We start from the raw sequence: 17,995 nt of genomic DNA on the forward strand, positions 1-17,995 counted from the left end.
TGGTTATGATTACAAATTACGTTTAAAGATGTTGTTACAATCCCTAAGGGGAGGCAGGCTTTTAACTGAAATATAAATGAAAGTACACATGCAAACATTAACTTCAGTTTAATACCTTTGTAAATGTTATATAAAAACTTCAACATATTAAGTTTTGTAGTAAATTTACTTCCTCAGTAAAGATGAAAGACTTGAGAGCTAGCCACATACAGAAGTGTGGTGCAGTGTGGCGGCACCCATGCAGTTAAATTAATTCAAACAAAAAAATAATTCCCAGAGGTATTACTAAAGGTTACAGTGTACATACCATGTGTACAAGGTTACAGTGCCCTGTGTACATACCATGTGTACAAAGTTACAGTGCCATGTGTACAAGGTTACAGTGTACATACCATGTGTAAAAAAGGTTAAAGTGTACATACCATGTGTGCAAGGTTACAGTTTACATACCATGTGTACAAGGTTACAGTTTACATACCATGTGTACAAGGTTACAGTTTACATACCATGTGTACAAGGTTACAGTTTACATACCATGTGTAAAAGGTTACAGTGTATATACCATGTGTACAAGGTTACAGTGTACATACCATGTGTACAAGGCTACAATGTACATGCCATGTGTACAAGGCTACAGTGTACATACCATATGTACAAGGTTACAGTGTACATACCATATGTACAAGGTTACAGTGTACATACCATGTTTACAAGGTTACAGTGTACATACCATGTGTACTGGGTTACAGTGTACATACCATGTGTACAAGGCTACAGTTTACATACCATGTGTACAAGGTTACAGTGTACATACCATGTGTACAAGGTTACAGTGTACATACCATGTATACAAGGTTACAGTGTACATACCATGTGTACCTAGTAGATGAACCTTGCGTGGTAATTTTACTTCAGTTGGGAATAATTTGTGTAGTATTAGCTACGTGTTATCAGTGTTTCTGTGGATTATTTGTAATCATCAAGACTCAATTTGTTTTTTTAGACAGCCTGGAACTTGCAGCTAGTGGGTAGAAATTTCATATTAAGGAGCTCGTCTTCCAACAGTGTGGGAATAAGTTGGAATAATATGTAAATGATGTAGAATACTAGTATACAATAAAATGAGATATAGTTTGGACTCTTTTTTGAGAGATCGAGAATGTGTGACTTGACTAGCTAGATGCATGAAACGTATGTGTACAAATGATGATGCAAGTGAAAAATGGGTTTACTTAGCTATTTATAGAACATTGACAATATTTGATTCTCACAGTTATACACACGATTCATAGTTGTATGAAAGGGATGAAAGGGATGAAACTTCCTATGCAAACCCAAATAAATCATAAACAACAAAATCAATCCCAAATACACATCTTATGATTGAATTTGAAAACAAAATTTAGTAATTACCTCACAAATATTATTGACAACACCAAAGAAAAGTCGCAACTTAAAAGAGGTACGCTCAAAAGTCTACAAAATTTCTACCAATTTCACTAACATACAGGCAGATCTAGAGGACAAGCTCTTGACAACATCCGGGTCTTATTATACAGTGCTCAGTGCATCAAAGACGCCCGTGCACGGCTACAGGACTCGTGTATTTGAGTTATAATTCCTTTTATGCATGTGTGTAGCTGTGTAAAAATCAACTCATTTGAACAATAGTACAAATGTGCTACCGTGCTAGTAACCATAGTGATTTGATTTCAAGATTTGCCATGGTGTATGTCCAACCATGGAAGTATAACCCACGTGGGTTAACTTCCATGGTCCAACAGAGTGAACAGTTCAGTAGTGAGCACGAAATGTAGTAACCTATTTGACCTACAGCGGAGTGCACTAGTGGTGCCGATCAGCAAGTGTATGGTGGACCATAGGAGGGTCTATGGGTAGACCACTGTAAGTTAGTGTTTAGTTTCGACACAAAAATAAGTATTCATAAAAGACGTTCATGAATTAATATTCTACATTGTAGACAGTGTATTGACACACGTAAACTTAATCGCAATCACAGGTCTGGTATAGCCTGACGAGACATATGAATATTGGGGTTAACAGAGTGTCGAACTCTTCGTAATTACGCGATTTATGTCGTAAAATCGGTATCACGTATTATCATTTATACAGATAAGTTTATCTGAAATATACTATTTATTCTAGCTGGATCGGTGTAATTACTTATTCTGAATTATTTTATGATAAGGAAGAACAACAAAACGTAGAACATCGGATGTCATCCGGCAAATCTAATTTAAAATCAACATCAGACAGCGGCATGAAGTTTTATACACAGGGTTCGAACACACCCATGATATATATTCATATATATTAGCGAGTCAATAAATAAATTTCGTATTCAGAAAACACATGAACGCATTTCTACTAGTAGTTGAATATTCGATGCCGTTTGTGTATTTTGACACATCTACCCATCAAGTCGCAACTGACGTGCAAAAATACATGTCGAAATAGTTTATAATGATTTGTATGACTTTTCTATTTCAGCATACCTTGAATAAAAAATATCTTAACACTTACTGTATATACAATACAAAATGTGTAACGACCCGATCATACACAGCATTTCACGTTCATTTGACATTTCTAAGGGGAAAATGAATGTTCGATGTTCAAGGAACGGATAAAAAAAATGGTTACCTACCATGCAACGATATTGATGTATATTCATTGAACTGTTTGACCCAACATATACTAAAATATAATATAATGGCGTGGTATACAGATTATCATATCCGCTCATTACTATTAATGTTATTCTTAAGAAATATATTCACGTTTTATTGTTTAAATTTGCAACGCTGCCCTTTGTATCTAAACTTGTCAAGTTGGTTTTGTTAAAGTGTTGGGTTAAAGACAATAGAAACCATTAAGTCCTGGATGGATTTAGATAAAAGATATTTTAATTTCAACCTAAACTTGGCAAACGTGGTAATATGACCATAGGTATGCCGTTCTGTTTGAAACAAATGAAAGTAATCTGGTTTACAAAGGGGTAACAGTGATTGGACAAGGTGTTTCATCTTATACAAAATTTAGTCCGTTTTTTGTGCCGTTCATGATACTGTTTATTAATCTTTCCATGTCAACCTACGTACTTCGAGAAAGGCATGCACCATGTACATGAACAATAACAATAAATATATTCAACTTTGGTCAAGCAACACTAGTGATCAGAGTATTCACACACATTTATGAATTTGGAAAAAAGGTTATTTTGAATTAGACGCAGTAACACATGATGCACAGATCGTGAACTCTCCATGAAATGTGATATCCATGATTCCGTTATTTAGTTTAGTTTACGATGTATGCAGTAGAAATCATCGATGTGAATTTAAAAGTGACATTTCTGTCAAACATAGGACGGGTATAAAAATGATATATTTAATCGTATCATCCCAAAACTCCCGAGTAGTAATTTAGTACTAGGACTCGCAATTAGTAGGACCCGTTGCGTGTACGTTTCACACGATTTTGAACAAGGTAATTTTCTAGCTGAAGATATCGGGTTTTGAATGTGGCCTTGCTACATTGTGGTAAGAGATTTGCGCACTGGGCAAGGGGATACTTCGACATTCATATAGTACCACTTTGTTTCGTGATTTTTACTAATCATGGCTTGTAAAGATTTGGTTGAGATGCTATCCAAAGGTAAACACAGTTTAGCCCGAAATGCCACACGTTTGCCCATCAGTGACACTTTTAATATTGACAACACCAAAGAAAAGTCGCAACTTAAATAAGGTACGCTCAAAAGTCTACAAAATTTCTGCCAATGTCACTAACATACAGGCAGATCTAGAGGACAAGCTCTTGACAACATCCGGGTCTTATTATACAGTGCTCAGTGCATACAAAGACACCCGTGCACGGCTACAGGACTCGTGTATTTGAGTTATAATTCCTTTTATGCATGTGTGTAACTGTGTAAAAATCAACTTATTTGAACAATAGTACAAATGTGCTACCTTGCTAGTAACCATAATGATTTGATTTCAAGATTTGCCATGGTGTATGTCCAACCATGGAAGTATAACCCACGTGGGTTAACTTCCATGGTCCAACAGAGTGAACAGTTCAGTAGTGAGCACGAAATGTAGTGACCTATTTGACCTACAGCGGAGTGCACTAGTGGTGCCGATCACCAAGTGTATGTTGGACCATAGGAGGGTCTATGGGTAGACCACTGCAAGTTAGTGTTTAGTTTCGACACAAAAATAAGTATTCATAAAAGACGTTCAGGAATTAATATTCTACATTGTAGACGGTGTATTGACACATGTAAACTTAATCGCAAGCACAGGCCTGGTATAGCCTGACGAGACATATGAATATTGGGGTTAACAGAGTGTCGAACTCTTCGTAATTACGCGATTTATGTCGTAAAATCGGTATCACGTATTATTATTTATACAGATAGGTTTATCTGAAATATACTATTTATTCTAGCTGGATCGGTGTAATTACTTATTCTGAAATATTTTATGATAAGTATGAACTACAAAACGTAGAACATCGGATGTCATCCGGCAAATCTAATTTAAAATCAACATCAGACAACGGCATGAAGTTTTATACACAGGGTTCGAACACACCCATGATATATATTCATATATATTAGCGAGTCAATAAATAAATTTCGTATTCAGAAAACACATGAACGCATTTCTACTAGTAGTTGAATATTCGATGCCGTTTGTGTATTTTGACACATCTACCCATCAAGTCGCAACTGACGTGCAAAAATACATGTCGAAATAGTTTATAATGATTTGTATGACTTTTCTATTTCAGCATACCTTAAATAAAACATATCTTAACACTTACTGTATATACAATACAAAATGTGTAACGACCCGATCATACACAGCATTTCACGTTCATTTGACATTTCTAAGGGGAAAATGAATGTTCGATGTTCAAGGAACGGATAAAAAAAATGGTTACCTACCATGCAACGATATTGATGTATATTCATTGAACTGTTTAACCCAACATATACTAAAATATAATATAATGGCGTGGTATACAGATTATCATATCCGCTCATTACTATTAATGTTATTCTTAAGAAATACATTCACGTTTTATTGTTTAAATTTGCAACGCTGCCCTTTGTATCTAAACTTGTCAAGTTGGTTTTGTTAAAGTGTTGGGTTAAAGACCTGGATGGATTTAGATAAAAGATATTTTAATTTCAACTTAAACTAGGTAAACGTGGTAATATGACCATAGGTATGCCGTTCTGTTTGAAACAAATGAAAGTAATCTGGTTTACAAAGGGGTAACAGTGATTGGACAAGGTGTTTCATCTTATACAAAATTTAGTCCGTTTTTTGTGCCGTTCATGATACTGTTTATTAATCTTTCCATGTCAACCTACGTACTTCGAGAAAGGCATGCACCATGTACATGAACAATAACAATAAATATATTCAACTTTGGTCAAGCAACACTAGTGATCAGAGTATTCACACACATTTATGAATTTGGAAAAAGGTTATTTTGAATTAGACGCAGTAACACATGTAGTCTTGCTGCTAGACGTTCGGGCTTTCTTTCGATGCTATAACTATAAGCGAACGAAGTTCGCATGTGAGGGCCTGCCCGAACATATGTTCCATCCTCGATAGCGTTGTTCGGCGATGTGTCGTATTTTATCGGAAGAACATCCGAGGGCTAGCTGATAGACTATAACACATGATGCACAGGTCGTGAACTCTCCATGAAATGTGATATCCATGATTCCGTTATTTAGTTTAGTTTACGATGTTTGCAGTAGAAATCATCGATGTGAATTTAAAAGTGACATTTCTGTCAAACATAGGACGGGTATAAAAATGATATATTTGATCGTATCATCCCAAAACTCCCGAGTAGTAATTACTAGGACTCGCAATTAGTAGGAGCCGTTGCGTATACGTTTCACACGATTTTGAACAACGTAATTTTCTAGCTGAAGATATCGCGTTTTGAATGTGGCCTTGCTACATTGCGGTAAGAGATTTGCGCACTGGGCAAGGGGATACTTCGACATTCATATAGTACCACTTTGTTTCGTGATTTTTACTAATCATGGCTTGTAAAGATTTGGTTGAGATGCTATCCAAAGGTAAACACAGTTTAGCCCACAATGCCACACGTTTGCCCATCAGTGACACTTTTAATCGCCCTTTTGTTGTGTTCAACTAAATGACTTCACCCGCGACAACACAGTAGTGATAATCTCATGAATATTCCAAGGGCGGGCACGGGCGGTTTTGGACAACCGCGGGCAACACAGATGATTACCGTCAACTTGAATAAGATCACCTCCCTTAACATAAATGAACTCCTTACAGTACAGAACTTATATCCACTGTTATATGACTGCTGTCGTGTTCACATACCTTAAAAGTCATGTGACATAAGCTTCATACAGATTCAGTTCCTCAAACGTGACTGTCATAGAACAGGTGATGTACAGGTAATTGTATGTAAAACCACCATTGAGTCAGAGATGGTGTGATCGTGGTGTCAATTTTCAATTCCATAGACATTTGATCTGGTAGCTAGATCATAAACAGTCATTCTCACTCTCAGCCGTTCTTATTATCATTTTTATTAGTATTTTATTGGTATTATTAGACCCGAGTTGTATGACCCTCAATAGAATGAATTTTTAATTATGTGGAATAGGGTGCTAATTTCCGTTTGTTCGCAAGACATAGGTCATATTCATATTATAATCATCGGAGACATTGCTTAAGTGATTTGGAATATTGGAGTAATTTAAACTTATGATTTTTTTCCATCATTGTTTGCTATTTATTCAAAATAGATACAAAAATAATGTACCATCTTGTGAGAAGACCAGTAGCTCGAACAAATTGATCCTTTTGACCAATAGTGGTTTTCTCAGATTTTCACACACTGCGAGAAACTGCAGTGTCTGCTTGAAACTTACAAAAACAACAAACATTATGTTAAAAAATGTAAAGAAAGAAAGAAAGAAAGAAAGAAAGAAAGAAAGAAAGAAAGAAAGAAAGAAAAAAAAGAAAAAAAAAAGAATTGCTTAAAATAATGAACGCTGGTGATTAATTTCCACTTTGTACAAAAATGATGTAATTTATCCAAGCGATCTAATAACTCATTTTTAGTGTCTGACAACAATGAGGATCATAAGCATGTAAACGACAATTCGGGGACACAGTTGTAAGTTTCACAGGGCTATTGTTCACATAAAAAATGTATTGAATAAAGTTGACTAAAGTTGCAGCCTTGTTTAACACCCAACAAACGACAGAAAGTAAATGAACTGTAACAATGTCTGCTGATGTATACTCAAATGCAGAATAAATATACTTTTCAACTACAACTGACTAATTAAGTACAAAAATATTATTAGAAGTTCATCTTATGGCCTTTAAATTGTACTTTCTTCTCTCTTTATTATAGCTGAAAGGACTGTTGCAACTTTGACAGAAGAAATTAAAATCCATCTTGCAGACAATAAGAGAGGACAAAGATTGAGAAGTGGTGTGCATGTCACTATAGCAGGTCCCCCAAATGCTGGAAAAAGCAGTCTTCTCAATGCAATATGTAAGTTCTTGTGGTGGTGGGGGAGGGGGATGGGGGGCTACAGCCTTCAAAGATAATCACTCATGTAGGTCACTATTTCACACAAAAACACACACAAATGTTTTAAAAAAATTAGCCAAAGAAAGAGTGAAAAATCTCGTCAGAGACTTGAGCAAGTCACAATGGATCTATACACCATTAGTCAGTCAGTCAGTCAACCAGCCAGCCAGCCTGCCTGCCTGCCTGTCAGTCAGCCAGCCAGCCAGCCAGCCTGCCTGCCTGCCTGCCTGCCAGTCAGCCTGCCTGCCAGCCAGCCAGCCAGCCTGCCTGCCTGCCTGTCTGCCTGTCTGTCTGTCTGTCTGTCTGTCTGTCTGTCTGTCTGTCTGTCTGTCTGTCTGTGCATGTATTCATCCAACCGTATGTCTGTCTCTTTCTCCCACCCCTCTCCACCACCCTCTCCCCCACCCCCTCTCACTGACTTGATACTGACTATCAATAACTTCCCTGTCTTACCATTAGGTCAGAGACCAGCTGCTATAGTGTCATCCATTGCTGGTACTACCAGAGATGTGGTAGAAACTGCTGTCAACATAGGGGGGTTTCCTGTACTTTTAAGTGATACTGCTGGACTTAGAGATACTCAGGATGTTGTGGAACAAGAAGGTGTCAGAAGGGCAGTACAAAGGTACTTCTGATAATATATATACTGTATATATATCTAACCTGTATTAGACGTTTCATCATATTTATGTGAAGTGTATGTCTTTACCAATCGTTTCATCATATTTATGTGAAGTGTATGTGTGTGTGTGTGTGTGTGTGTGTGTGTGTGTGTGTGTGTGTGTTTGTGTGTGTTAGTTGTTTCAGCATCACATCACATAATTTTCACTCAGTTGCCAAGAATCACCATTCATCGTATCAAATATACTTTGCAAATTATTTATGCTCTTGAGCTCTAATACTACAAAATATGATTTCCAAAGCAAGGAAATGTTTCTTGGTTGCATTCTACATATTACTTGCGCCTGACAACTGTGTTTCTGACCCAATGTAATATTAAATCTAACATTGTTTTTAACTTATTTTGGATATGTTTCTACTCTGTATCTTTTATCTGTTCAGGGCTCAGCAAGCAGATATAACAATATTTGCAATTGATGTGAACTCACTCAAACCTGGTCAAGTTACTAATCAAATCCTGGAAAATATCAACCAACTGAAAAATGGAGTAACAGAAGCAATGGAATCAAACGATGATAATAAATTTAAAATGGCGGACAGAGACGAAGAAAATTTGCAGTCAGAGTGGAAAGATGATATTATTGTTGTGTTGAATAAAATTGATGCACTGAAGTCAAAAAACCTAAAACTTAAAGGCCAATGTTGGATGGTGTAGAATTAACCTTTTTAATTTTAAAGAAATATTTGGCTGATGGAGCTATAGAAAAAGTTTGTCCTGAACAACAGAATAATTCTATTTAATCCTTATGTCTCCACAGGTAAGATAGTAGTATTGTAAGACTATGGGATTCAGACGTTGGGGTTTAAGTTCTCACAGTTCTGTGTGTCTGATAGATAGTTCCCATAAACCCTTGCAGGAAATCCCAATAATGACCAAACACAGTCAAGTACAGTACAGTTTCTTTATATGATTTCAAAGCTGAATAAGTTACCAAGGTGCTGTTTTATCACCAAGAAATCGTGTGTAACTTGTAAGGTGATAGAAGTAATCAATACAAGTGTTCTATAAAAGGCAGTAATAATGTTTACTAGATTTTTCTTTTAAACACCACTCCCGGAAATAAAGGTATTTTCGTAAACTGTGGGGTCTGGAGAGTCATTTCATAATTTCACATCACATAATATTTACTTGGTTGCCAAGAAACACCAAATTGAAACTCTTCCATCTTCTTTCCATGATACAAAATTGCATGATGGGTCCTAGCAGAAATGAATATTTATTGATTGCACACTGAATATTCATGAGCTTTCTTCCTTTAGATCAATAGTTATGAATATTTAGTGCGCATCTAATTAATATTTGTGTCTGCTAAGACCCATCATGCAATGGTGTCCCACTGAAAGAATGATAGAGTAAACAAGATATTCATTCGGTGTTTCTTGGCAACCAAGGAAAAATTGTTTTTTTTCTTTGTAAATGTTATGACGAAAAAATATTATTTTACAATGGAACAGTATAAAGTTAATCTTGATATAATCATTTACAGGTGTGCTAGTCCATCCACTGGAAGTCCAAGTTTAACTCAAGCTAGACACAGAAACCATCTCAGGAAATGTCTTCAGTCTTTGTCTCAGTTCAGTGAACATGAGGACCTTGTGATTGTGGCTGAATATTTACGAATTGCTTTGAGAGAAATTGGAAAGATTACCGGTAAAGTTGGTGCTGAAGAAATTCTGGATGTAATTTTTAAAGATTTTTGTATAGGAAAATAAAATTATTATGAAAGTCTCCTTTGATTAGTCTAGCATTTATAGGTCCTCAACAGGTGAAGCCTGGAGGGGACTACTATGTTGGGTCCTGTCCATGCAACAGGTGAAGCCTGGAGGGGACTACTATGTTGGGTCCTGTCCATGCAACAGGTGAAACCTGGAGGGGACTACTGTGTTGGATCCCGTCCATGCAACAGGTGAAGCATGGAGGGGACTACTATGTTGGGTCCTGTCCATGCAACAGGTGAAGCCTGGAGGGGACTACTATGTTGGGTCCTGTCCATGCAACAGGTGAAGCCTGGAGGGGACTACTATGTTGGGTCCTGTCCATGCAACAGGTGAAGCCTGGAGGGGACTACTATGTTGCGTCCTGTCCATGCAACAGGTAAAGCCTGGAGGGCACTACTATGTTGGGTCCTGTCCATGCAACAGGTGAAGCCTGGAGGGGACTACTATGTTGGGTCCTGTCCATGCAACAGGTGAAGCCTGGAGGGGACTACTATGTTGGGTCCTGTCCATGCAACAGGTGAAGCCTGGAGGGCACTACTATGTTGGGCCCTGTCCATGCAACAGGTGAAGCCTGGAGGGGACTAGTATGTTGGGTCCCATCCGTGCAATAGATGAAGCATGGAGGGGACTACTATGTTGGGTCCCGTCGTTGCTATATTCACTTTGTTTCACAACCTTCATGATAATGGCCAAATGGCAGCCATATTGGTCATAAAATTCACATTATGAATTAGTTGAAATGTTGTGGACCATGTCTTCTATGAAGACTTGTTTTGTCTGTTATCACTTAGTAATCAAAATGTTGGTAGATAGTCATTAAACTCATATTTGAAGACTTGTTTGTGAAGTACACATGTACATGTATTGCACTCCTTGTTATAAATACTTTCGGTGTTAAATAGAGACACAATAATTTTCCAAATTGCTCAGCATTTGAGGGTTTAGGCAACAAAAAATTAATGGTACTTTAAAACACGAGCAATCTTAGCAAATAATGTGTGCGTCTCAAACACTATATGTGAAGCATTTATGACATTTTGGAACATTAAAGAGTTATAATTTTTTGTTAGTGCTGCTCCTAACAATCTTAGTGAGCCTTGGTACTAAAGGGATGCAATAAATAAATAATTGGGTTTTTTTCTCCTGGTTCTCTTGTATAGAATGTGCAAGGTTGGGGCACTGCACATGACATTTATATTTTGACAGGAACTTGTTAGTGCGGGGGCATATGGCAGATTTTTGGGTTTCGTGTGAAATTCATGTTAATTTTTGCCAACATATCTCATTGTGTTCCCCATCATCAGAGCAATTAAAAAATATATGTTGGCAATTTTCATTTTAATATTAAGGGTAATTTTTGCAGCAGTTTCATAAATGATGTAAGATCATGGTTTTTCTGTATATTGATGGCAAATTAAAATATGTGAACTGTACGATTGCTTTATATCTGTATACATGTACTTATGGGCATCCTGTAGACTATAAACTTGTAGACAGTTGTATAATTTTGCATTTTAATCACAAAATGATAAATTCTGGCTTCTTTATTTGCATATCATTTGCATATTATGTATGATGCTTCCAGTTTATTTGATTTCCTGTATTGTTTGATGTTGGTGATTGCTATTCTTTCAAAAATGTATGCCAACCATGAATTATTTCAGTTGCTATGATATGAATACTCTGGTTGGTTTTTATCTTTTAAAACACTAGTAAGTCCACACCTTGACTATGCTTCCCCAGTGTCTTCCCCACATATATACGAGTAGGGATATTGCATTTTTGGAAAAAGTGCAGCGTCGGTTCACCAGGATGATTCCGCAGCTTGGTGGCTTGAATTATGAGGACAGTTACGCATGTTGAAACTGACAACTTTAGAAACTAGATGAATTAGAGCTGATTTGCTTGAAGTGTATAAACTTTTCCATTTACATATTCTCCTTGATCCAGTTGTATTTTTCAAAGTATCTACTTCGACAACACGGGGATATAGATTGAAATGATTTAAAGACAGATCCGGTTTGGATATACCAAAATATTTTTTCAGTCGACATGTTGTAAACATTTGGAACTGTACAGTTTACCAGAAAGGGTTATTGTTATTACTACACCAAATAAATCATTGTAATTATTTAGCAATTCTTTTAATCCAGATTGGATATACGTAAATATTTTTCCAGTCAATATGTCGTAGACATTTGGAACAGTTTACCAGAAAGGGTTATTGTGACTACATCAATTAATCATTTTATAGTGTGTATTGATAACACCTCAGAACAGTAAGGGGTCTATAAAAGCCTCAATGGCTTCCTTCCCCATGTACATTCATGGGTACATGCATCGTAAAAAAAATAAAGGCATTCATTTATTGCATAGAACGACCCTTGCCAAATGATATGTCCTTTTGACCAATTTCGGCGTATTGGTGTGGCTTGTTATCAAGTGTACATACACACATTAAAAATATTCCTTTTCAGATCTGGCATCTGGTTTTAATACGTATCTACACATGTAGTATTGAATCCTGGACAGGTACATTCTACACAGGATATAGAGTCCAAGTTTAGGTCTACACAAAATTTGAAATTTTACCTCTCAATATTAGCGTACAAGTTACATAAATTGGACCTCTTGCAAATATTAGATAGAAAAGAAACATCACTCAGTAAAACACCTTTAGAAACATTCAGAATGTTTTACCCCCACTTTGGACCAATTGAGATACTTTCTAGAGCAATGGAAAAAGTCAATATGACAGTTACTTTAGAACGTTTTTGTTATTTGTTCTGTATGCAGTTCTTCCTCAACGTTCTGTAGAAATATCATGTTAAAAAGTAAAATAATCGTTGTTAAAGGCATTTCATGAGTGCTTATTAATTTCCCACTTGGCAATGGTGTCAAAATGAGATAGGCTTAGTCATCAAGTTGGCATGTGACTACTTATTCCCAGCAATGAAGGTTATTTGTGTATGAGACGTTTACGTTGAGGATTTGAATGTCAGATTTTCTTTGAGTACTAAAACACGTGGAATGATAGCTAACAATGCAATAAAATTTGATTTAAGATACTATTTTCTGGTGGGTTGGGGTTGGGTGGTACATTAGAATCTGTCTCTGCTGTTACTTTCAACCTTTATTCATGACTGACCAAGAGGAAGTTCGTTGCGTAATCGAATGTAAGAGTGCCTTCACGCTGAATAACTAAACTAAATATGCATATATTCATATTGTTCCTTTGAAATATTATAAAAGAAATTCTTCAGATACTGAATTTATCATCCTTATTTTATACTACATTGTCCTTGATCTTGTTTTATTTTAGAATTTCGATGAAATAACGTAATCAAATGTAACAGCGGAGAACACGTCTATTCATGTTGTTCCTTTGAATTGACATGTAACGCCACCCAAATAGCTATACTAGTAGAAACGTAGACAATGCATACGACATAATGGCGCGAGTAGTTTTGAATAAAAATAATTGGGTCTATTCACTCGAATACATAACTTTGTATAGTAACAATTCAATTGATGCTATGCTTTTGATGAACAATATGTTTATATCAGATGTAAACTGAATGCCTTCAATAAAGGCAAAACTTTAGATTGCTGTTCCTTCACGCCTTGTCGAAAGAAAAATTCTGCGGTACCAGACATGATATTGCATATCCATTAGTTACTACATCAATAAATAAAACGTAGCTTTGGAACTCATTTTTCATATCCTCTTCTGTAAAAGTTGAGTTTGCTGTATTTTCAACCCACTGTAACTTTCACTAGAGTTTAGTTCACTATACGAAATGTCATATTTGACCATGTCTTTCCATCGGGGTAAATCTTTAGCAGAGGATGTGTAAATGTGGTGAATATGAGACGAAGTGACACTTTTGACTTAATTCACCTCCGGTGACCTCTCCCCTGGGGCTGTGAACAGTCAAAAGTATCACTTTGTCTCGTACTACCCCTTGACAGAGATGGTAGTTAGGTGGGTCACAGGTAGGGTAAAGGTTGGGTAAAGGTGGGTAAATTTGACTTTTCGTATAGTTAACCTCAATTGAATCTCTTCTTTCGTGCCAGTAAAATCAGGCAATGATTTTGAAAAAAAATATTAATCAGGTCTACCACTCAAGTAGTTGTTTTGTCAACTATTTTTGTCCTTGTTACGACGTCTACTCAAATAAAACCTACCTAAGAGTACCCATTCATTCTCATTCAGGCTACTAGCCTACCATCCACAGACACCACCACGATCTAGGTTAGTGTAATCTGTTCACCTTATGAGATTCGCCAAGTTTTATTACAAAAGGGCGATGGATATATTCTTGTTTCAAAGATGGTAAATGTAATTTGCTAGTTAAACTTCAGTAATTGTACGTGTATTAATGTTGTACAGCTCGGTGTAGTTTTAGTGGAGATTCACGATTAACCCTGGGCTTCGCATCACCGTTTCATAGCTGACCCCCACAGGCTACCTGTTCCGAATATATGCATGAACCGTTTATTGTTTCGATACTGAGAGGTATGACATGCAAAAATATACATGTACTAGTATACAATGATATTTTCTCTATTTTATCGATTAAGTAATATATCTATTGCGATCAGAAGTGCTTATTTTGAATCAGCTCACACATCCATATAACACCAGAGGATGAGTGCATCCTTAAGTGTGCATTCTTAAGATCTAGCCTAAGTACTGAAAATCACTAATTATCACTAATAACTCATTACAATTACAAGCTATACGGTATGATCAAACTTGATGACACATGCACCTTGTTATCATTAATGTATGTACTAAATTACATTTTATTTAAAGTTTGCATTCTTAAGATATAACCTAATTACTGCAAAACCATTAATTATGTAAATAACTCATTAATATTGCAAAGGATAACAATAGGGTTGGATAGGTAACTGGATAAACATTCTGCTAATGAACACCTATACATAGTTTATCCACTTGCCTAACCATCTTTGCAATATATATCCTCATTTGGAAGTTGCTATGGGTGTGGCCTTGTTGCTAGGGCCAGGCATATGTAACACTGTCCAATTTTTGTATGTTTATCCACATATGGCCCTTAATTCTATGTTTGCCATTGTAAAATCTTTAAAATGATTGGTCTGCAAGTCTGTTAAAAATTAAAAATAATTTTTCATAATCATATTTTAATATTCTGCATGACGTAGAAATGGCAAGTAAAGTCAGAAGGAACATTTGAATTGTTTGTTTTATTGAATTTGCCCAAATTTCAGCGATAAACAAATAATTTTCATTCAGATATGCACTCATGGGTTTCCTAACCCTGGCATAGAGGGCGTCAATTTAATTTTTTTCATCTAATTGAAGACATTTAGGGTCGTTTGGGTCATGAGAAACAGAATTAAGGCTGCCCTTACATATACCTACCATGTACCAATTACTGTTATCTTTACAATATACGTAATGTTCTGACTGTTGCTGTGGACATGGTCTTGTTGGTAGGCATATTTGCATACATGTTTTGATATTTTTGTTTGCCTGACTAACCAAAAATGTTGTTATCTTTACAAAATATACTGGCATTGTTGGCTGTTGCTAAGGCCATATCAATGGAAGTTGACTATAATCACGGACTCATGGGTTTTCAATGCCTAACCAATGGTTAAGAATAGGGTCTTGGGGCCAAATTTTATTTTAGCCCCCTCAGACTAATTTTGAAGTTAAAAATTGCCAACATGTATTTTTTATATGTGGTCCTATAATGAACGTAACCATATATGTTTCATAAAATTAACATGCATTTCACATGAAAACCCATATGCCCCTGCATATGTAGACTGTTCATGAGATATGACCAAGTTTGAGGCTCAAAGATGTTGAATAGTTTGCAATTGAAATAGTTGAGTAAAGTAATTTTGGTAGTAGTGATTTAAATGAAATTGGGCAACGCATGACATGTTCATAAATAGATAAATAGTGAGAACTCACTTCCTTGGCAGGTACCTATTGGGGCAAAATGACTCAAGGCTGAGAGGGCAGTATTTTGGTTTTCAGTAACTTTCAATTTTGACATGAGGACAATATTTCTCTTCAGTATTTGGTAATAAATCATTTTTGAGTTTTAGCTGAGAGGGCGATATTTGACTTCAAATTACCCAAGACTGAGAAGGCAGTATTTTGGTAAATCATTTCTAACTTTGAGCTGAGAGGGCGATATTTTGACTACAAACCATTAGGCAGGAAGTATAGACACACACAATACAAAAGAATATATCCCAAACCTTATGTCAACTTTATTAACACTTGAAAATTTTACAAAGCAAAGATACCAGTGTATAAGAAATGACATATTTACTGTAAATCAATTATTGCTGGGCTTGAAAGAGAATGTTTACGAGGAATAAAAATCTTTGGAAGGTGGAACCACTTGGTGGTATTGTGAAAATAGATCTTGGGAAATTAACTAATTAGAAAGGAGAGAAGTATAGCACCTATGAATAACACAATACCGAGTATAAAGAAATAAAAATTCATTGAAAACTGTTGAACATACAGCCCTAGTATAGAATAAAGCTATGTATGAAAACCTACCGTGTGAAAATAAAACATACAGCCAAATTTTGATCTCATTTCAAAACCAAAATTTCAAGCTTTTAAGTAATGAAAAATCAATTTACTGAAACAAATGGAGATGACACCTTCAAGAAACACAACAAACTGAAAGATTACATTTATGTTGATTTGCAGCGGAAAGCAGACCTCAGAAATATACATCATGTACAAGTAGCATTACCACAATGAATACTGAGAGAGAAATGTGGATAAATTGAGACCACACTGTCTGTTTTACAGTGTACAATGATAATAACATTAAATGATAGCATGAATTCTCACATTTGCTATAGGTTAGCTGGGTTTTTTCAGTAACTGAATTTTTGTGTACATTTCCTGTGATAATTTGTATTTTGTGTGTAACATCTGTAGTTTTGAAACATCACTGTTTCTAATCAAAACATGAATACTACTGTGTAAAGTGATAGTGTTTTCAAAGTAACACATGTCTGTGCAGGAATAATACACTTTTACTTCAGCAGTTTTTATAATTTGCCATACGTAATGAAACCAGTATTATTAATCCAATAAGACTGTAAAGAAACATCATATTAGTCTTATTTCACCAACCTAAAAAATTCAAATAAAAAATCCAGCAAAATATCGGAAATTGGACTGTTTATACAAAAGATTCATATTTGTATCATAGCTAGGGAGTTTGGGTTACATTTAGGTATGGGAGAGAATATGATTAAACCCCCTAACTTAGCCCCAATTTTTATTGGCGACCACGAATGGCTACCGTTCTACATTTGCCCTGAATAAAATATTGGGAAAAGATCAAATTATACAACAGTGCACGAAGAGTACAAAATCTGATAAGAACAGAGTAGATTGCGTTAATTAACCAGTGTATTCATAATTAATGAAGTCCAAATTGTATGTGTGTATGATCCATGAACAGACTTGAACAGACAGAAATATTTCATTTTTATTGTCAACAGTGTAAAACATCAAAATGACGTCAAATATTTGATGTTCAGACTGTAAAACAAAAGTAGGGTCAGACAGTTCAGTTGTAATGTACAGCTCTATTTACATGATTGTATTTGCTGGTAGGAAACTGCTGTAATATTTTAAACTCCTCAATACCACAGTGACATCTGACTGTATATACCGAAACATTCTAAAAAAAGCCAGGTCATATTTTTCTGCTGATGCAATGAAAAATAGAATGCTGGTTTCATAATCAATGTGGTCTATTTATGGTGCATGTTGGATGATGTTGCAAAGAAGCCTGTGATTTTAAGACAATTTGACAGGAAATGCTATGATTTGTCACCTGTAATGGTACAGGATAGTAACGCTAGTATAATTCATTGAAACATTGAATACTGCTACTGTTACCAA

General features: G+C 35.8%; 1 protein-coding gene across 1 annotated transcript; it reads left to right on the forward strand.

Moving 5' to 3' along the window:
* Positions 1-6,102: 6,102 nt before the first annotated feature.
* LOC144443125 (5-taurinomethyluridine-[tRNA] synthase subunit GTPB3, mitochondrial-like) lies at positions 6,103-10,041 on the forward strand. Its single transcript, XM_078132496.1, has 5 exons — positions 6,103-6,139; positions 7,465-7,608; positions 8,107-8,272; positions 8,710-8,886; positions 9,816-10,041. Exons 1-5 carry the CDS (start codon positions 6,103-6,105, stop codon positions 10,039-10,041), a joined length of 750 nt encoding a protein of 249 aa, XP_077988622.1.
* Positions 10,042-17,995: the final 7,954 nt, after the last annotated feature.

This window comes from Glandiceps talaboti, chromosome 12 (genome assembly GCF_964340395.1).
Source record: "Glandiceps talaboti chromosome 12, keGlaTala1.1, whole genome shotgun sequence".
Lineage (NCBI taxonomy): Eukaryota > Metazoa > Hemichordata > Enteropneusta > Spengelidae > Glandiceps > Glandiceps talaboti.